Genomic DNA, 23,028 nt, shown 5'->3' with positions numbered 1-23,028 from the left:
TTTTTAGCTCGGCTATAGCGTGTCACGTCTGTAACAGGCTGGTAAAGATAAAAAATGATCTGCTTTCAGAAAAATTACACTAAATATTGTTTTGGCGAAATATATTTTGTCTTAAAAATGGCTTGTCCGTGATGATTTCCTTTAGATGCGAAGTGGGAGAAAAAAAAAACCAAGTGTTGTAGAATAACTCAAACAATCAAAGTCCAGATTTGCCTCTGACTGTGATGAAGTATCGGATTCTGAGCCAGCTACCCTAGCTTGCCAGGCCTTTAATGACAGCATCATTGACATGAAGAAGACTGCATGACTTCTTCTCCTCTTACATGATGAAGGAAAACCATATTTTTAGACACGGGTTAGATAACCAAATGAAAAAGATTGAACAGGCATCTCATGTGGAGCACCAGCCTCTGTCACTAACACACACACAAAGACACACACACACACACACTCTCCCTAAAACTTGTCATCTCCTCTATTGAAATAATCGCTCACCACACTCAGAGAAGATGATCGCTAAGCTGGTGTTCTTCTCTCGTCCCAGATGCAGGAGATGGCTATGCACCACCACCACCATCACCACCACCACCACCAACAACAGCAACACCACCACCAGCACCCAGACGGCGCTCATTATGACCACGCCCGTAACCACCCCCTGATTAACTCCTCACCCCCGATACTGACCAATCCCATGAGCGCACTGTCCCAGCTGAACCCTCAGGTCAGCCGGAGCACTCTGCCTCACGGCTCCCCCTCACCTCCCGGGAGTAAATCGGCCACCCCTTCCCCCTCCAGCTCCAATCAGGAAGAGGAGACTGATCCTCATTCGAAGGTACTGGACGTTGCATCCCCGCGCTGTTCTGAGATGGTTTTGCATGTCGAAGACAGCTACTTGAAATTTTACCATATCATCGCATACGATGCTATCTTCCCTTATTTATCGAATAATTCTTGATAGACGTCCAGTTTGAGACACTTTGACTCAATTCAACAGATGTTGCATGGACAAAAAAATATGATAAATCTTTAGTTATTCGCATCTTAGCTTACATTTTATTTGTTTGCTTGTTTTTTTTTTAATATATATACCTAACAATTTCACACTCTCATTCTCTCACTTGTTTAAAGGGGGAAAAAGGGGTTAAACTGCTATATATAGAGTAAGTCAAAGGTTTTTAAAGTCAATCACACGGGGCGGCAAAATCTTTTTCCATGTCGCTTTTGTTTGGATTTTTTGTTAAAGATATCTCTGTTCATCAAACATGCCAATCAAATTCCTCCAACCTTGGTTTTAATCCTTCAATAAGTCTCTTTATAGTTGTTAACATTCACTAGCCTGTATTCCTGGGTTCAAAGGTCACAATATCACATTAATCCATCTATAAATAATAACTATATCTACAAGTTTTCTACTTTGATTTGAGCGAACCAATCCGGTTGAGCCACATATAATGACGTGCTGGGGCTGTATTTGGCCGTGGGTTTGACACATGTGTATTAAGTGAACCGGACTCTTTGAAGTGACAGAGCCGACTCGCAATTAACTGCCGGTTCTTTTCTTCTTTTACTCTTTTTTTTTTACCTCTTTTTTGCTGTAATTATTTCTGTTATGATTGGGCAAAAGTGGACCTACTCTGAGCAGAAGGTGAAGGGAGGAGTGGCTGACAAACAAGGGGAAACAAGAGAGACAAAATTGCAAATTGACGTCGAAGATGTAAATATAGCAAGTATATCGAGAATGTGTGAAGAACGAAGACAAGATACTGAAACGATTATTCGTCCTGTTACACTGTGAGAGAGAGTCTGTATACAAGAGTAACACAAAACACAAAAGACATCTACATATAATATGTGATAATAATATGTTATATTAGCCAAGGTCATTACATTTATGATTAAAAAAAATATTTCGGTAAAAATATGTTCTGAGTCAATACTTTCCTATCCATAGAATATAAATAGTGTATTATTTTTCATACTATTTTTAACCCAACATCACCCTTTAACCATGAACAGTTATAATTATAATAATAATGAAAATATTTATGTACTTTTAAATATCCGTTCTGAAATGTATATAATCCATTATACTGAAAAGTATTATTAAATCGAATTACTGCGTATAAATGCTACAAACCTAGCATTAGCTAACGTTCAGCAATCACATTCAAATGCAAGAATCCATTTTTTCTCATCGATAAATTGTTTCGATTGACGAACGTGTTCGTGTTACATCGGGAGCAAGAATCATGTACTAGATCTTTAAGTTTAAAAATACTTCCCTGCTATCGCCGCAGCTGCTGCTGCTGCATGTGTGTGTGTGTGTGTGTCTGAGTGAGAGTGTGAATCAAAATGATTTCTATCTCTCCTATCAGTCAGTAATTCCATTTGCTCCTCCAATTCATTTCGGGAGCACATCAAAGCCACAGCAGATACAGAAGGTGATTTAAAATTCCTCTCACCTCGAGCATGAAAAGTCTGTATTTATGACTCGCTGAACAACTGAAAAAAGGTTTGATAGATTCAAGTAAGAGTATTTTTTTTTCTTTTTCTGGGAGAATGTGTTGAAAAGTGGCAGTGAGCCGCTGCTGCAATATTTAAACAAGTGTGAGTCGTCGTCGTCGTCTCGGGGAACCGTGTCAGCAGCCTGTGCCGTGTCAATAAGCTGCTTTTGTTTTTGCTCCTTGTTGATGGTCTTTCAGATCACGGGAGAGAAGCGGCCGCTGTCGGAGATGATGAAGCCCAAACCCAAACCTCAGAAGAAGAAGAAGAAGAAGGACCCCAACGAGCCCACGAAGCCGGTGTCGGCGTACGCCCTCTTCTTCAGGGACACCCAGGCCGCCATCAAGGGCCAGAATCCCAACGCCACCTTCGGAGACGTCTCCAAGATCGTGGCGTCCATGTGGGACGGGCTGGGGGAGGAGCAGAAACAGGTGGGTGCCGAAACATTACGACCACTTCACTTGCGTCGGTCAGTGGTGGACGATTTCATTTTTGTACACTTGCCATCAAGCAAAAATTAAAGTTGATATGCTTAAATATATTGTATACAGACATTATTATAGTAAGTAAATAAGCTTAATTTATACAGTTTATCCAGAGTTTTCAACGAGCCTCCATGGGTTCACTCCGGTTTCCTCCTACACACATTTACATTATGAGATTTTATTTATGGTATTGTTAAGAAATCTTGGAGGAAGAAAGTTATTTAGAATTCAAATCTTAAAATGGGTTTTAAATCATTTTAAAGCAATTGATTTGACTTAAATCAACACGTTTATAAGTTAGTAAATTAGTTGCGATAATAGTGTATTTCCGGATATATTTCATTTCTCTGAAGGAACCCAGAGTAAAGAAAGAGATGTTAGTTACTAAAACTTACCTGAAGAACAAGTAATTACTGTTATCGTTGTCATAACAGATATTTTTTTAATATATTTCTTTAAATAAATATTTTAAAAGAAAGACAATAATTTACATGTGTAGACTGTAAGGATTAATATCACAATTTCAAAGAAATTTAGGAATAATGTTCTTTGTTGAACATTGTTTTGTCTTAGTACTGAATACAAAAAAGTACTTGCCAGCTATTCTTACTCGTAGACCAATTATTAAATAAATTCATGATAATAATCTCCATAAATGTTGCATTACTAATAGAAATAGTATCATTTCTATGGCCTCCACTGCTATTTCTAGACCCAAGGCTCTTAGAGGTTTTTATGATACGGTGTCTTCATTTTTAAAGACCACTAGATGGCGCCCTTAGCTTTAAACTGAGCCTGTATCATGAAACCTCATCGGCTGTTTTCATGAAACACATTAAAAACCATTGTGGTTTTAACGTGGAATTAGTTTATGCTATTTAAAATAGTGATGAGTTTTATGAGGTTCATTAAAACACATGAAGAATCATGAAACCGTGTCTTTTAAAATGGCCACTAGATGGCACTCTCAGTTATTGAAAATGATGCCAGGTTTCATTAAATTAGTAGATCAGAGCCAAATAATAAAATCAGATAGTGGCATTTAGTGGTATTTCAAAGATAAAAATACTGTATCATGATACCTTGTCAACCAATCAGTAGTTTAAAGTATCTTAAGTAATTTTATACCTATTTTATACCCGAATCCACAGCAAATTGTGACTTCAATTATATTATAATTATAATATATATATATATATATATATATATATATATATATATATATTAAGCAGTTAATACTAGCAATATTTCCTTATAAGCTGATAATAGTCTACATGAATCCACACCTTCAGTGCAGGAGAATTATTCATCCTTCATTTTGAGATATTTTATTACGTCGTTTGTTTGCCCGGTGATTTACTTTCAGCGTCAACAGACAAAAAAAAAAAAAAAAAGCCATTTCTGTGTGTTTGGGTAACAAATGATGGCGTGAAATGAAGAGGAAACGAGACAGTCTGATGATCATGCGCAGACTCATATTTTAAGAATATCCAGTCAGGACTCAGACTATTGGCTGTCAAATAAAAGCACCTGTCTCCAAGACAAAGTGCAGCCCATTCCCCTCTCCCCGCCTCTACAGATGTGTGTGTGTGTGTGTGTGTGTGTTTTCTCCCAGCAAACATGGTTTATTCGCCGGACTTTGCCGGGCTGTCTGTCCCTTTTATTTGCAGTTAATTTTTGCCGCCTTCTCCGCGGCTCTTCACCATGAATCTTCATTTGGCCGCTGACACCCTTGAATGTGAATTCCTCATTTCCTGTCCCTTTATTTATATCTGTTGCCTGGTGATCCCATCACGCTGCGAATACGAGATTAGCCATCGCCGCGTCCTTGCTTTTCTCGCCTCAAGGACATCTGCTCCTGAAATGTTATTGTTTGTGCTTCTTAACCCTTCATGTTCTTTTTCTTCCTCGTCACCTTTAGTTTCATCCAAATCCCCCCTTTCTCTCTTTCTCTCTCTCTCTCTCTCTCTTTCTCTCTCTCTCTCTCTTTCTCTCTCTCCCTTCTCTCTCTCTTTCTCCCTCCTTCTCTTCCTCACCTGTGCCGCCATTTCTTTTTTTTTCCCTCTTTCTCATTTGTCTGTGCATCCATGTGTTAAATCAAATGTGTCACCTCGCAGGACACCTAATTAAGTAACAGTAATGATGTCATTATACATGTAATGTACTATTACAGTGTTTAGGCAATAACGCCGCGATTGCTCTAATTATTTCCACAAATGTCACCTGCCTCCGCCGAAGAACTAATGGATACGCCGGCGTCGCTGCTCATTACGGGAGCGAAAGCGTCTGTTCAAAAATATTTGCTTTGATGCTTTTCTGTCGTTTTTTATTTTTTTAAATCCCCCGACAACAACAACAAAACATGCATTTTAGCTGCGGTCTCTGTCAACTGATAATTTGCCTGGTAGAAAATATATTTATTTATCCATGTTTTGACATATTCATATCCTGTTTAAAATTGCTTGTATTTGTAGTGATATTTTAAAAATATCTACATGTTTTGTTTCCCCTTGAAATTAAATCTTATTTTAATTCAAAATTATTTTATGGTTTATATTGCAATAGTGTGTGTATTATAAAAAAAAACCCATTCATTCTATGTTTTGTATTACAGTTGACACTCAAATATTCATGGGGTTTATTCATTTATGTGCTGCAATTACACCTCTGGCCACTAGTCAGCAAAGTTCGTCATTTCCTTCGAGCCAAATTAACAACAAAACCGGCGAAATGGCAGCAATGAGTGGAAAAGAAAGGATACATTTGGACTAATTTGGCTTTAAAACCAAGTTTAAAGTTGAAAAATTAAACACTGACAGATGCTGGATATTGCACATTGCTCCAGTTTGTTTGAAACTGTTAATGTACTTCATTGTTCATTGTTAAAGTAAAATTATTTTACATTTATTTTTTAATATTGAGAAGCACTTTCCTACAAGCACTTTCAGATTTTATTAGAGAAAGTATTTGCTCATTTCTTTGCTGTAAAAGCCAGAAAAAGTGGTGTTTCTTTAAAAGAAACAATATATTGTTGTTACTACAGTATCACAATATATCGTATCATCACACATGTATCGTGATACGTAGTGTATCGCCAGATTCTTGCCAATTAACAGCCCTAGCATCTACACCTCTGGCAGCAAACTATACTAAACATAAAATTAAATTTAGAATTGAAACAAAGGCTGAAACAAAACCAAAGTAAATAAATCAACATTGTTAATGAAAACAATGACTTGAATAAATTAAAATAAATTAAATACAAATACAATAGTAATTCAAATTATTGACAACCAAAATATCATTTATTCACAAAGAAAAATGTTGTTATTCATATTTCATATTTTATTTAATAATACATTGTTTTTCGCAGTCGCAGTTTACAATCATCTGTAGATAAATGATCACCATTACAAACATGAAACCTACAAAAGTGTATATTTGGGTAGAATAAACCCCTCAAAAATTATATATCATTGTTTATATCTCCCATTTGGACTGTTCAGTTCAACTTTACATTGAAAAAACAGTTTCATCTCAGTACATATTTAACTCATATTTAAGACTATACACCCTATAACTGTTCAGTTCCTACCTTATCAAGATATAAAGTTACAGATTTTGAAATCTACAGAGTTTAATTTAATCTTTAAAAAGACAAAAACCTGTTCACAGGAATGTATTTCCCTACAAAACGTTGTTGAACGCCCGAACTTGGTGAATGTGGCGCAACATGCTAACCATCCTAGATTATTTAATCCCATAATAAACGCTCGAATAAAGAAAAACATTTGAATAGAAATCACAAGGAAACACTTCTGCACAATTCGTACACGATTAAAGCCACAGTCCAAACATTTATACGTCTAATCGCTCCGTTTGAAAAAACCCACATTTACGAAAAAATCTGCTGTGCACATTTTTTCCATTTGTGATTAGTCACCTCATCTCTCTCCGGCTGAGGTGTGTTCTATAGTGGCCCAGTCAGACCCGCCGGAGCCGAGCAGCAGCCGGAGAATGTAAACACCGGCGGCCCCTATACACAGTTCAGAACTGGGCCCTCTGGTTCCAATTAGCTGGAGTGCTCTTCAAAGATAAACACATTAAACACAGGTGTGTTTACGGCGGCCGCGAACAGACGACTGATCAAAAGTTTCATTGTGTTTTTTTAAAAGCTTCATTTTGGAGAGTTTTCCAGCCCAAATGTTTTAATATTATAGTATAGAAAATATTAACTATCTTATTATTATATATAAAAATGTAATAGTATGAACTGATTACCACATGGTTTTAATGGGTTTCATGAAACAGCCAATGAGGTTTCGTGATACGGTGTAAGTTTTCATTTAATTATTTGGTCTGTGGGTTATAGAAGTATCAGTGTATGTTGTTTTATTGTACTACAGTACTAAGACATGAATCATTTAATAAAACATATTTTTTCCTAAATTAGTTAATTTTAAAAGTATATATTTTTTTATTTCCTTTTCAAATTTTGATATTAGACTTGAATATTTACAGGTTGAAAATCATAACATTTTCATTCTTACACTTTAAAAGTTAAATATTTACAGTATATAAACATTTAAGAAAATATTAATACATGAAAAATACAATTGAAATTGAAAGTATAGTTTCGATGTAAAGTTTTAAATATTATGTATAATAATAAATGATCACTTTTCCCCCACGTTTAGAAAATGAAGAAGACGCTCATCAAAACAAAACATTCAAATATATTTTTATTATAACAATACTTTGTTATTATAACTGTAATTATACCAACATTAAAATAATAAAACATAATAATCATGGAACAATAATAAAAACAAATAAATAAAACACAATAATAAATACAATAATAATAAATATATTAACACTAGAGAAGCGTTAGGAGGATTTAAAAACATTATATATACTTATATTTTATCAAAAGTTACGTCCAGAAAGGCAGCATTGACAGTATTTCGTGTTCTCGTTTTCATTCCCATCCTCCCTTTCAAATCCACATCCTCCTCTTTCCTTCCCCTCGTGGTGTTCCTAATTTCCACCTGTCCTCCGCCGCCCCGTTACTCCTCGTCTTAATCGCCGCCGTCCGTGTCAGCGGGGTCGCCGCGTTATTGTCTCCTGTAATTAACTGCTTATCAAACAAGGGCATTTCATTACGCTACAATTAGGGGGCTAATTCTGGGGGGAACCCCTGGTGTCAGGACGAAGAGGTGGAGGCAGACGCTCGCTTTACTCGCAGCTTTGTTAGTTTTAATTCGCTCTGACCTCCGGCTCGGCGCGCCTCCGACTGCTAACAAATCCACTCGTATAATAATTAGAGCTCCTCGGGCTGGCTAATTTATTTAAGAGTAGCCGTGTTAATCATTAGCCGTGTTCAAATTCATTTAGAATGTGAGCTGCTGGGAATATCAGGGTATCAATATTTCACCAGCACCATTGAAAAATGTGGGGCTTTTCCCTTCTCTGCGCTGGGATGTTTGGATATTTGTTTACGTTTAATTATTGATAAGAATGATCTTGTGATAAACAGAATGTTTAAGTACAGAGGTTGAAATTATTATTATGATATAGTAACTTTATTTGATGAGGAAGGAAATATTCTGTTCAGTGAGGAAGTAAAGTGGAGACAGAAGGAATCAATAAATAAACTGTTGTCTCGGCTTTATTACAGCTTTACATTTGGTAGATATAACTAGTAAAGGAATTTGCATATAGTTGTAAATTGTTTGATTACAGTTGAAAATGGTTTGATTATAGTTGAATATTGTTGGATTATAGTTGGAAATTGTTGGAATACAGTTGAAAATTGTTGGTTTACAGTTGAAAATTGTTGGTTTACAGTTGAAAATTGTTGGATTACAGTTGAAATTGTTTGATTATAGTTGAAAATTGTTTGATTATAGTTGTAAATAGTTTGATTACAGTTAAAAATTGTTGGATTACAGTTGAAAATTGTTTGATTATAGTTAAAGATTTTGGATTACAGTTGACAATTGTTTGATTATAGTTAAAGATTGTTGGATTACAGTTGACAATTCTTTGATTATAGTTAAAATGGTTCGATAACAGTAGAAAATTGTTAAATTACAGTTGAAAGTTGTTTGATTTCAGTTGATAATTGTTTGAAAATTGTTTTAGTTACAATTGAGAATTATTTGATGACAGTTGAAAATTGTTTGATTACAGTTGAAAATAGTTGGATTATTGTTGAAAAGTGTTTGATTACGGTTGAAAATTGTTTGATTATAGTTGAAAATTGTTTGATTACGGTTGAAAATTGTTTGATTATAGTTGAAAATGGTTTGATTACAGTTGAAAATTGTTGGATTACGGTTGAAAATTGTTGTATTATAGTTGAAAATTGTTGGATTACAGTTGAAAATAGTTGGATTATAGTTGGAAATTATTGGATTACAGTTGAAAATTGTTGGATTACAGTTGAAAATTGTTTGATTATAGTTGAAAATTGTTTGATTACAGTTAAAAATAGTTTAATTAAAGTAGAAAATTGCTTTATCACAGTATATAAGTGGTTGATTACAGACAAATTGTCTAATTCTAGTTCTAAGATTGTATAAAAAAAAACAATATGAAGATGATATTAAAATTCTGGTATAATGTTAAGATCCTAAAAACAATAGTCATGTTAACTATAGTACTTTAAAGGTCGCAGGCAACATGTGAGTCTCAACTACAGCAGAATAGAAATGACTAGAACTGCATATGATCCCATGAAGACCCTTTATAGATATTAGTCTTTTCATCTGCCACAATTCAAATGAAAAAAGAGCTTTCCTAATCCATATGAAGGTGTGATTAAAAGTGAGATTAAATCATATTTTATCTCTATACCGCACTAATAAACAGGTTTGTTATGCTTTCATGGCTGTAGAATTCTTACAGAAATAGTCTACGATTTATTTTTCTCGCCCCTTATTCGTAGTACAATTACATTTTCAATAACATTCTTGTGAACGATGTGACTGTTTATTTGTGTAAAAACGTAGCCGTTGTAAAACGACGAGACTCATTCGACGCTAAAGAAGCAGCAACAAGATTACGGTCCTGCATATTAACGCAAATATATTCCCCATCGTCGACGAGTCGTCACGTCTGCAGCAGAAATTGAGATATCGTAAACGGATACGAGTGACAGGATAAACATCAGCTGTTTGAGCAGGAGATTGTATTCTTCTTGTGTTTGTTTGCTCCTCTGTGTTTGTTTTCAATCGACGGTGTGTGTGTTAGCGACTGGCAGCGTCCGCTGGTATCACATGAATGCTTAATGGTTATTCTAGCCCTGCTTTCTCTCGTTCAAAGAAATGACCCCGCACACAATCTTTCAGAGAGGATCAGTAATTACCCGCCAGCGTTCACACGTACAAACCTAGAGCTTCATCTCCCTCCTCTTCATCATCCACCACTTTTTCTTTACATGTATTTATGTATTTTTGAGCCGGTGACTGACATATGATGACATTAACTCAAATCTCCCCGTCTTAACGCATCATCTAAGGTGCATTCAGGGGCCGGAGATTGCACTCTTTGCTAATGTTGTTTTCAATTCTATTTTTTTTTTTTTTTCTCCCTCCTCATCTGAGTGATTTGCAGGGACATCAGCTCTGATTAGGAGATGAGCAGCAGCTTTAATAGAAGATGAGAGTGAAAGGCAGTGAACACAAACAGACTCTCTCTGTTCATTTGGCTCCTTTATGTAGCAAACTCCATTTATGTCTGAGCTCTGATGGACTTTTTTTTTTTTTTCCAAAGCATTTTTAAAACTAAATAACCACTTCACTGACACTATGTTCGGATTCTAGCCAACAACAAAAAAAAAAAAACATTCTCTTCTTTAAATTCGCTGCTGCAGGATATTTGAGTTCAATTTATCTTAATAAAGTCAATTTCAGGCTAAAACTTCTTCCGCAAGTCCTTTGTTTTTTGTACTTTAAACAGAGTTGTCAGGTGGTGAAGAATATCTTGCCTTTCAGAATCAAACTGTTTTATCAAAAACAAGTAGTTCTTCAGACCAAATGAGTTTCTGATTAAGACGTTGGGTGGTAAAAGTAACACTTAATTCCTGGGAATTGGTGTGAAAATGTTGCATCTAACAGATATCTAGTATTTGTTACAATTTATAGGATTTTCCTCAAGATTCACACTGACAGAATGTATCTCAGTTTGTTACAATTTATAATTTTTGCCACAAAATCACACTGACAGAATGTATCTCAGTTTGTTACAATTTATAATTTTTGCCACAAAATCACACTGACAGAATGTATCTCAGATTGTAAGAATTTACAACATTTTGCCCCAAAATTACACTGTCAGAATGTATCTCATATTGTAAGAATTACAAATTACACCGAGAGAACTTCACTACAGCAAATGATTCTCTCAAAATGGCACTAAGAGAATTTCACTCATTGTGTTTCAATTTACAAAATTTCTTGCGTTGAAAAAATAATGCAACAAAACACATTTTAAACCCAAAACTGCGACAAAATGTAAAACTATGTAAAGAAGTTTTTATCTGTTTCAAAACGTTAGATTTAAAAACTTTTATTTAAGTTTTAAGGACAAATTGTGCTTCTTGAAACACTGGTGACGTTACAAACTATACAATTTCGTTTTTATCATCCATTTTCACACTTATTCAAAACAATCTTTTGAACAAATGTTTTCTTAGTTGGCCCCCCGCCCCCCTAGGGGCCACTAGTATTTACCTCCCAAAGGAACTTTCTCAAGGGATCAATAAAATAAAATCTATTTCATGGTCTCTAAGATTTAGCAATGTAGGTCTAAGCAGACAAAGTCAGTACGGAAAAACTATGAAAAGCTCTTCTTCAGGTGTTTTATGCCGGGAAAAACCTAATTTTTTTACATTTTAAATGCTAGAATATGAAATATAAGAGATGTTTCCTACAGTTGTATCATTTTAAACCTGTAAATATACAAGATTATAATGAAAAAATTACAATATAAAAACATGAACTAATAATAAATATAGTTTTTATATTTTTTAAATGATTCAACGAAAGCCTTTATTTGAAGTCGTTCCATCATGAATCATTTCCTGGCATCCTGTGGCATCTCCAAAAATGTCTCTGGCACCTGTGGAAGTGAACCAGCAGCATCAGTTTAGCCTCTCGTCCTCACCTCCTAATCAATGGTTGTTGTTGCTCCTGCAGAACTACAAGAGGAAAACGGAGGCTGCGAAGAAGGAGTACCTGAAAGCCCTCGCCGCCTACAGAGCCAGTCTGGTTTCCAAGGTAACCGCGGGGGTCACGTCTTTGATATACATGGGTCAGCGCAGATGTGCGGGATGATAAATGAGACGGCCGGGATCGCTCTCAGTCATATTCGCCGAGACAAAAAAGCTGCATGATTGGGTCATAAGTCAACAACCGTGTGTGTGTAGAGGAAGAAGAAGAGACTGACACACAACATGTTTGCTCACATGTGTGCGTTCAACACTGTCCGTCTACACACAAATCATGTGCTTCTTTTTTTTATATACGACCATCTGGAATACATCAAGGTTTTAGACTAGTTTTGGATCTGAAGGGCACAGTTGTAAAGAGTTTATCCTCATGTTATAGATAAATAACTGTCATACATACATTTGCTCTAAAGAAGAAAAAAAAGGGTTTATTATTTTTATTTTAGCACGAAATTATCTGATGAATTGCCTTTAATTCTGGTTTGTTTTTTTAAACTCGTTAATCTTATTTTTAATCTTAAACTCCATGCGCAGGTCTTTTGGTAATTAATTTGAAAACAATTGGCCTCAATTATATATTTAATAACATATACACATATTTGTTTCCTTGAGATTAATTACTACTAAACTACTTATAACTGTATCTCATTTAATTTAGGAAACATTTTATGTTTATATCTAAACTGAAAATGTTGCAGCAGTATCAGCTAATAGGTGTGTTATGCTTCATATCGTGAAACAGGGAAAACAATGTATGTTGTGATAGTGTAGGAACGAAAAATATATATGTAGTATTGTCCGAGTACTTGACTCTGGTGTTGCAGAATGGACATAATGACTGCTGCCATCTAGTGGACGGAGTTTTTAATTGCGACACTAAAATAAGCGAGCGGCCTCGAGTATTTTCATTGGATTGTTAATAAAAAATAGTTTTATTTTATGCACACTTTGATTTTTAATATTGAGCATTAAATATGAAAAAAGAATACAGACAATAGAGTATTGTCGGTATCATGAAAAAAAACATTTTGTTATTGAAGAGTATGTTTCTTGTTAATTTTGTTATGATTTCTACGCTTTACATTCAATTTAATTGAGTGAAATGTTACAAGAAGGAGCTGTCTCGCCTGCAGTGGATACAAAACTCGAGAACTCTGACCCGCTCTAGTAGAAGAACTCACATTCCTCCGATCCTTAAATCTCTTCACTGGTTCCTTCAAGTAACATCTCAAGACACTTTTATTCGTGCAGGCTTTTCCTTGATTCTCTCAGACTCTTGTGTTTGTCTCGGTTTTATCTTGACATTTAAAGTATTTATTTTATTGAGTATTGTTTTGATTGTTTAAGCGCTTTGTGACCCTGGTCTGGAAAAGCGCTATACTCTCTCTTTGCGCTTGATGGAGTCTACTGACTCCTTGAAGAAACATCTTAAGACGTTTATATTTGTTCAGGCTTTTCTTGGATTTTCTGGAACTCCTGTTATGTTATCAGTTTTATCTTGATCTTTAAAATATATATTGTTTTGATTGTTTAAGCGCTTTATGACCCTGGTCTGGAAAAGCGCTATATAGATAAAAACTAGTTACTTACTTACTTACAAATGCTAATTACTTATGTTAGGTAGAACTTTATTGATCCCTCAGGAGTTCTCCGTCAGGAAATTGTTTACTTTTTTTTAAACTTATTTTTACTTACTTACTACACTAATACATGACACATATTTGTGATATAAGATAAGACTAGCGCGTCTTCAGTTTTACTTCATTATTGATAGATTGCGTCGTCAATTTAAATACATTTTTTTCAGTTGAAACACACTTTTTAAAAACGTGAGCCACACACTCACAGCCGGGACCGAAACAACCTTTTATTCCTGGTTCTGCATTGTTTTTTTGAAACCAAAAAAAAAAAAAAAAAAACAGAACTCCAAATTGCATTAGCATATAGCGAGCCTCCCCACTCTTGGCCTCTCCCTCCCCCACCTCACCCTCTCCACACTTCCTCCTCAGGCCCGAAAACAAGCACCTTGATTAAGGCTTGAATAGTTAATTCATCAGCCTCTTCAACGTGTGCACTTCCAAATAAAGCTGCATTCTCATCTCTTGTCGCCGCTGCAATTACACATTCATGTCAGCCCGCGCTTTAAGACGCGCTTGATTGATATATAAGTTGGTAGATTGCCAGTAAAAAAAAAAAAAAGAAGAAGAAACATTCAAAAGATATTATTTTTCTAAATTACCAGCAAAAAGAAATCTTTTCAAAGTAAAAAATGGCGGAGATGGAATTGGAGGTAATTGGAGCGTCATTCAAAAGCGTCTCAGCCGAGCACCTGTTGCCTTTATTCCAGCAGGAGCCGCGTCAGGATCCAGAGACGAATGGATTGAATCCTGAATGAGGAGCATTTTTTTTTCTTTTTTAACCCCCGTTTTTAAGAAAGTTAAATGTCAACCAACTTTTATAGACCCCCGGGGGAAAAACATCGCCGTGGAACAACCTTGGTTTCAGTATCGACGTAACCCTCGCCTTGATTATTCAAATATTGCCCTGGATCTTACAAAACCCTTCAATGACTCGATTGTGTCGCCGAGTCGGCAATAAACACGCAATGTGTGAAAATAATGTTCCCAAAATATGCTTTTAAAAGTGAAAGAACGCGAGCGAGACGTGGTTAAACATTTCTTTCTTCTCGATGAATTTCCTTTCTATGTTTGTAAAAAAAAAACACGGGATTGATTGGGTTGTGAGAGCTGAGCCAGAAGGCATGTTAAGAAGCAGATCCATCAGAGACATGGAGAACAAAGTTGACTTAAGTACACTTTTAAGAAGGTGGATTTGTGTTTTTATTATTCAATTGAAAAAACTGCTTCAATCGGAATAAAAGGTGCTTCGATCTAAAGAAGAGTTTTATTAAAAAGAAATTTAAAGAAAAGACTATTTTGACTTCACAAAAAAACTGCTTTCAAAGAAGGTAATACTTCAGTCAAAATAGGTGCTTGAATGAAAAATATATATATATTTGTTTTGTTTTTTTAAGTTGCTTCCACTAAAAAAAATGTTTAATCAAAAAGAAAAGTTGCTCAAAAAGTATTTTTCACTTCTGTTAAAAAATGTGCTTGAACTAAATAAAAAATAAAATATAATTTTGTTTTGTAAAGCAACTCGTTGAGCGACTTTTTTTTTTTATTGAACATTTTTTTATTGAAGCAACTTATAATAATTAAAGCACCTATTTTGATGGAAGTATTGTCTTTTTTTGTGATTTCTGCAAGCTTTTGTCTTGAAGTTAAAAAAAAGTTTTGACGTATTTTTTCAGTAACAAAGGCCTTCGATTGAAAATATTTACGTCAAAACTTTCAATTTTCAATTCAATTAAAAAGCTTGCAGAAATCACTAAAAAAAGACCCAAACGAATATGAAAAATAAAACCCTTTTTTTTTTCAGTTGAATTACATTTAGACAAAACTATTTTCTCTTCAATAAAAAAAGAAAAAGTTCAAAATATGGTGCAAAAATAAGTAAACTATTTTGAATTGCAAACAAGAATTTTAAAACATCTATTTTTAGATGGTAAATATGTGTTGATCGAAGCTGCATTTTTATCGACTAATAAAAGCGAGTCCACCTCCGTACATCTACTAATGGTGTCATCCATGTGAGACGTGGAGCAGAGCTTACAGCAGGACAATGTAATAGGAGTGAGGAGGTTGTGGGTTCAGCTCCCTGGGAAACGTTCTCGTGTCAAACCTCCTCTAACTGACTCGACTCTCCTCCGCAGACGTACAACGACCCGGTGGACAGCAAAGGCCCCCAGAGCAGCCAGACGTCCCCCCACATGATGCCAGCCAACGCCCCTCTCTACAGCGTGCCCCCTCCCCCGCAGCCCTCGTCGCCCTACCTGGGCCCCGGGGCCTTCCCGCTCTCAGACCTGCAGAGCTACGCCGGCCACGCCCCCCGCCACGCCCTGTCCCAGACGCTCAGCCAATCACAGATGCTGCCCAGCATTAGTGCCTCTCCCCCCTCCTCCTTCCAGATCAGCCCCCCGCTCCACCCCCACCAGCAGCTCTCCCTGCACCAGAGCTCGCTGCTCAACCAGCCCATCCGCATGCAGCAGGTCCAGTCCCAGCCCATCATCTCTCACCAGATGGGGCTGCAGGCGTCACTGCACTCCCCCCCACCTGGCCAGCAGGTACCCCCGGTCTCCTCCTTCCCCTCTCTTTTTCCTCTCTCCGTCTCACCCACTCTCTCTCTCTCTCACCGTCCTCAGGGGTTTGCCCACCTCCAGTCAGAGTATCAGAAAAGCATCGGGGGTTCCCAGTCTCCAGGAGCTTCTGGACCTGGTCCTGGACCGGCCCAGAGCCACGAGTGGGACAGTGAATACTGCAATCGGGAGTGTGGAAGCCACTGCAGGTGAGGACTCAAGCCCCCCCCCGGAGTCATTTCAAGAAATTTGTTTTTTTAAACTATAAGAATTTAAGATCAGCCACAGAGATGATTTATGTCTAGAACTATAGACTTATAATACCAGTACGAAATAAAATGTATTTCGGGAAAGAAGGATAATTCAGATAAATCGATTCTCCTGAAATCACAACACCGAGTCATATTTCATGATACACACGTTTTTAAAAAATATATATTTTGTTTGGTGCATGACTTATAGATGATCTTATATTTAGGAACCCCCGTGTGATGAAGTTTGACGTTCCTAACTCAAAGCATCATGTGACACATGACTCCCATGTTTATCAAGAACATGATCAGCGAAGACACAATTTTAATATCATTGACCTCATTAGTAAACTCCATTTTTTTAGCTCCAAATTATGTTTAAAGACCAATTCTTCCAATTAGAATTACACAATTAATATAAGTATATTTTTCTCAAATATTCTTACACTATTTAAAAAAAAAAAAAAAAAATATTTTATTTATTTATTATTATTATTATTTTATATTATTTTAATTATTTTTTTTTACACTATATGTATTGCTATTACTTTTACTAAAAATCTAGCATGCAAACAAAAAAAACCATTGGTTTCCATTGTTGTCTTTCATCTGCAATACTTGAAGGTTCAGGTTTAACAAAAAGAAATTCAGAGGCGTGTAGAAGTAATGATGGGTTGTTGAGGCTTCATGAAACAGCTGATGATGAATCATGATACAGTGTCTTCATTATGAATGGCCACTAGATGGCAGTCTTAGTTAAAACGATGCCAGGTTTCATTGAATTAGTAGATCAGAGCTTCAAAGATTATAAAGTAGAGAGTGCCATCTAGTGGCCTTTCAAAATGAAAACACTGTATAATGATACAACTGATGCTGTATCATGAGGCTTCATCAACATAACTTCACTACATTTTTATACCAAACCAACCAATTATTTCAAGTAGAATTTAACAATTAAATATTGTTTTAATCACATTGATTTTAATTTTCTTTTTTTCTTTTAATCTGTACGTTTTTTTTTCATACTAGATCCATTTATTTTTCAAGGAAAAGTTACTGAATAAAAACCCCTTTTATTAAAAGATTATATTAGAAAAACCGTTTAAATATCAATTGTGGCAGTTTGGCTCTTTCACTAAACGTATAATAGCAAGACATTTTATTTATGTGATAAAAAAAACAAACAACTGTACATTTTAAGCAGGTTGGTTTTTTATTCAGGCGTTTATCCATCAACCGTTTCAACAGTTATTCGGAGTCTCTTCGATAATGTTCCGCCGCACATTAGACTCATTGTCGGTTTTCCGAGCGCCGGGATCGATGACGCCGCCACAGGCCCGTCAGGTGTCTCTCCCGCTGCTGTCGCGACGCTAAGAAAGTGCCGTCTCTCTGCAGCGAGCGAGACAGCTGCGGCGGTAATGGTGAGATAATAGAGCTTGTCGTGTGTTTAAACGTCAAAAAAAAAAAGAAAGAAAAGAAAACAGATGTTCTCGACACAACTTTTATTGTACTAAATGGGTTGTAAGGCTCGGGAGGTGAGCTGATTGAACGTTTCATTTGTCGGAATCACAGAAACCATCTGTCATTTTTGTTACGATCCGATCCTTGTTGTTGCCGCTCGCCTCGCTGACCTTTGACCCCTCTGTTGTGTTTCCCCTCGCAGTGGCAGCATGATCGGCAGGGACAAGCCCCTCTACCTCACCTGAAACTGAAGATCAAACTGTCGACAAACACAGCAGCGAGGAGTCAACGCTCACCCCCCGAAAAAACACCCACCCACACCCACCCACCCACCCCCCCGATGCACAGCGTAACATTCAGTGCACATTCATGTAAATACCAGAATTACCAGTGAAACTGTCATTTCTTTGGGTTTCTAGGCAGATTTGTGACCAGAGTTTTTGACTAGATGACTACTGTCTCAACCACTCAATGTATTAGCAAACTTCTCGCTGTTTCATTTTTGCCAAGCACTTATAAATGCCACCTTCCTCTCCCCCTTATACCCCCTCTTCTGCTGTGTTGATGCCCTTTATAAGGCTCCCCTTCATCCTCATCCTCATCATCATCATCTTCATCATCATCGTCAAAGTTACAGGGAGCTCATCCAGCTTTAATTAGAGTGCAAAGAAAACCTTCTGGGGTTTTTTTTGAAGCTGATTTTTTTTTTCTTTTCTAACTTTTGTTCATCTGTTTATTTTTTCCTATCAGAAATATATCGCGATAAGACATTTTGAAACTCTTTGTGAACGGTCAGAAGATTTATGGATTCATTTTTGTATATGAAAAGAATGTAAAGACTTCTTCACGACGAGCGCTGCACTGACATTTATTCTTTTTTTTTTTGGAATTCAAGTTTAGTAGCTTCTGAAAGTGTTGTATAATAAGAAGTAAAATAACATGAAACAAACGACATCACACAGCGTTTTAAAGCCACGATTTTACCGCTTTTTGCTGTTTTTTCTTCATTAAAATCATCCACTTTACATCTTTCTTTAGATTTCCTTCCTTTTGGAGAAACGTTTTTTGAAGAATCCCAATTTAAAATTGGCATTAACAATCTAAGATAGCTAGAATATAGCATGTCAAACAGCAAAACTGATTTCTAAATGCACTTTAAATTAGTAATAAACCGATTAGTTTGAAACATGTGCTCTGGACTCACAGTGGAAAATAAATTAATAAATCAATAATCGATTTGGTGCAAAGAGAGCCAAATATATCTTTACAGAAAACATATTTGGTCAGACATGTTTTAAAGCGTCAATAAGTACGTTCTTAAATATTGTTTCTGGCTCCCTCGTGTGTAGGAACAATGATACTACAATGTCGTAACGTCTTAGTTCTCGTTAAAAAGTTAATTTAAAAAAGTCTTCAAAAGAACTTAACATATAAAGTTGAAAAAAAAATAAGACAAAATGTTACTTAATGTTGCTTTAAAAAAATTAGAAATACAAAAAAATATGTTTTTATTTAAAAACAAAGAGTAAAAACTAACTTTTTTTCAAAATGCATTTCTGGTGGAGAAAAGTTATTAAAATGGCCTATTTGTTAGAAACTTCACAAAACCATGTTTGAAAAAAATCTAGTATTTAAACAAAGTCACTGTGTTTGATACATTAAATTATGTAAATATTCTTACAGTTACTTCGGAGCTCCTAGGATAACCTAAGATGCAGTATTTATTTACATCTTCACGTCATAAAGAAGTCTCTACATTCTCAGTTGCAAAGCCAAATTAAACGTGACCTCTATTCCTTGTTTTTATTTTTAAGTAAAAAGAATTTTTGCACCAGTTCGTTTTGAAAACTGGCAGTTTTTGTTTTTCATACATTATTTAAGTTCCCAGTTGAGTACTGAATGTATGAATTACGACGGAGTATTACGGCCAACAGATGAAGAAAATATTTAGTTTACGGGTGTTTTAAGAAAAAGGGTCATAATTCTGCGTATCGGGCAGTCAATGCTAATTGTTAGCATTATTAGCAGTAACATTTCTGGACATAAATACAACTTCTACTTCGTCACATGACCTTAATACTCCGTCGCTACGCTCATATTTTGTTGCTTTATTTATTTCTGGCTTGCTAAATTGTTTTCTGGCTAATTTGTCTTGTCCTGTAGAGAAATATTAACTCCTTGTAGGTTGGGGCGAAGGGAGGCCTCCGTGTCTCGGAAGCTTTGCCTCCAAAAATTTAGACTTTGGGATGGTGGAAGAACAAAACATTGACAAAAAAAAAAGAAAAAAAGATAGAATAATGTTTTGTTTTTAATATTAATGACCTGTCGAGGGTCGACCGAGCTGTCACGTGATTGTAAATATCACTTTTATCGGATCAAATTGGGACATTTTTTTTTTCTTCTTTAAAATTACATGTACGACGTGTGTGTGAGTGTGTGTAACAGAGTGAGAGAGAGAGAGAGGGGCATCAGAATGTACCCAATTCATGAGAGTGTGTGTGTGTGTGTGTGTCTGCGCGTGTGTGTATCCCAGCGTCGAGTGTTTCTCGTGAATTTTAACAGCCTTGTGCAGCTGGATTTCAGAAGAGTATTTCACACTCTCGGTCTTGCATTAAATCTGTGCTCACTGGTGTGTTTTTTCCAATAAAGTTCAATCTAAAACTGAATACACAATATGTGTCCTGCAGATCATTAAATGGAAAGAGCCAGGTGGGAGAAATGGATGAGATTTACTACAAAAAAAAAGATGTATAATGTCAAAAGGTAGACCAAAAATAAAATCTTCATGACACCCTTTTTTTTATTTTTTAACAAAAATGACGGGAAAGATTTGACTTTGGGGATTCTTTTATTTATAACATCTGTTTGCTCAACAGCTTGTTTCTTCTAATGCTGACCCATAATACAAATTATGAATTTATTTGGAGTCATACATCAGAATATCATCTTTGATTTTCTTAGATATTCACACATTATAAACCTTTTCCACATATTTCAAATCCTCTTTTCTTGTTCGCAAATCTTATCCTATTAGTTATGCACGGATCAGATTCTTACTCCCCTGCACACTCTTGGCAAACGTGGGGGGGGTGGCATTAATATACTTTAATATGACCAAGACTACCTGGACTATAGATAGTTGAGAACAATACACCACTAGGACTGGGGACAGTTGAGAATAAGACCAAGACACCACTACAACTAGAGATTGTTGAGAACAAGACCAAGACACCACTAGGACTGGAGATTGTTGAGAACAAGACCAAGACACCACTAGGACTGGAGATTGTTGAGAACAAGACCAAGTCACCACTAGAACTAGAGATTGTTGAGAACAAGACCAAGACACCACTAGAACTGGAGATTGTTGAGAACAAGACCAAGACACCACTAGAACTGGAGATTGTTGAGAACAAGACCAAGACACCACTAGAACTGGAGATTGTTGAGAACAAGACCAAGACACAACTAGGACTGGAGATTGTTGAGAACAAGACCAAGACACCACTAGGACTGGAGATTGTTGAGAACAAGACCAAGACACCACTAGAACTGGAGATTGTTGAGAACAAGACCAAGACACCACTAGAACTGGAGATTGTTGAGAACAAGACCAAGACACCACTAGGACTGGAGATTGTTGAGACCCTGACTAAGACACTACCAGGACTGGAGATTGTTGAGACCCTGACTAAGACACTACCAGAACTGGGCTTTGATGAGATCAAGACACTGCCAGGATTGGAGAGTGTTAAGACTAGAACCAAGACAGGATCAAGACCAAGACATAACTAGATAAAGACCACGGCTGTGAACCCCAAAAGAAAAGTAATCACACAATAAACACAATGACTTGCTAAAGTAAGAGCAAACCATCATTCCATTGGAGTAAAGACAGTAGAAGTTACAGTAAAAAAAAAGGTAACATTTTACACCACTAGTATAGGCCAAAGACAAGGTGAACCTGAGGGAAGCTAAGATAAGACTAAAGATGCTGAAGACAAAGACATGAGAGATGAGTGGTCTGCAGACCAGTCTTGAGCACATCAACACCAACTACGACAACAATATTGAAACTGTAATGGTCAAAAAATTTAAAAAAATAAAAATCTCTTTTAAACAAAATCCCTTCAGTCAAATGAAATGCATATGACATGATTCTTCTTGCAAAAATCAGAACTTCTCGCTGGGAACCAGTGTTTTTCAATCTTTTATTGTCCAAAACCATGAAGATGGAAGCATTTTGTGTTTTGAATATCCATATAAATTACTATATCACCGGTTACGTTGATAAACTCGTGTTAAAAATTAACTTTTAATATTTGATTTTATTTAGTTCACGATTCATGATGATGATAATATGGCCAGAAGGTTTTATTTAATAACTTGTATTTATGTATTTAATTTTTTTAATGAAAATGGTAATTGCATTTAGTACATATAAAATAAAAAAAACAGTTTTCTTCAACAAAAACAAACTCATCATATCAAGGTTTTTTACAGTAAACGCTTTTATTTTAACACCCTTTTTTATTCTGGACCCTGAAGTCCAATTAGCCAAAAAACGTTTTACTGCAGATTCCATAAACGTTGGCAAATTTACTGAGCAGATGTATGAAAATGTAGAGGACGGTGCGACGTAGGCGTCTAGTGCGAGATAAAGAAACAGGCGCAGAAACTCAGGCAACTGTCCAACTACTTATTTACCTCAATTGCTCACAAGTCGTCTCAGACGTTTTCTGACAGAGAGAGAATAGAGAGATTGAAATGAAACTGTCACGATTCCCTCTATTCAATGTTTTATTCATTCTACATCCGCCTGACATCTCGTCTGCGCCGCAGATGGATCATTATTGGACAATTGGAAAACCTGCCACTTTGTGATATGACACA

At 36.1% G+C, this 23,028-nt stretch overlaps 1 protein-coding gene across 2 annotated transcripts in view; it reads left to right on the top strand.

Moving 5' to 3' along the window:
• The window catches only part of tox2 (TOX high mobility group box family member 2), a 134,618-nt gene extending 113,810 nt beyond the window's left edge, over positions 1–20,808 (top strand). Inside the window, exons 5-10 of one of the 2 annotated variants that reach the window (XM_087801460.1) lie at positions 545–835; positions 2,706–2,936; positions 12,194–12,274; positions 16,001–16,411; positions 16,490–16,632; positions 18,338–20,808. In XM_087801460.1, coding sequence (XP_087657586.1) covers positions 545–835; positions 2,706–2,936; positions 12,194–12,274; positions 16,001–16,411; positions 16,490–16,632; positions 18,338–18,380 — 1,200 coding nt within the window. In that variant the 3' untranslated portion in view covers positions 18,381–20,808. The remainder of the gene's footprint in view (positions 1–544; positions 836–2,705; positions 2,937–12,193; positions 12,275–16,000; positions 16,412–16,489; positions 16,633–18,337) is intronic. The other variant, XM_087801461.1, reaches the window with a different exon arrangement.
• The last annotated feature ends 2,220 nt before the right edge of the window (positions 20,809–23,028 follow it).

The sequence above is a fragment of the Callionymus lyra genome, chromosome 10 (genome assembly GCF_982586985.1).
Source record: "Callionymus lyra chromosome 10, fCalLyr1.hap1.1, whole genome shotgun sequence".
NCBI lineage: Eukaryota > Metazoa > Chordata > Actinopteri > Syngnathiformes > Callionymidae > Callionymus > Callionymus lyra.
This window is presented reverse-complemented; position numbering and strand designations above follow the sequence as displayed.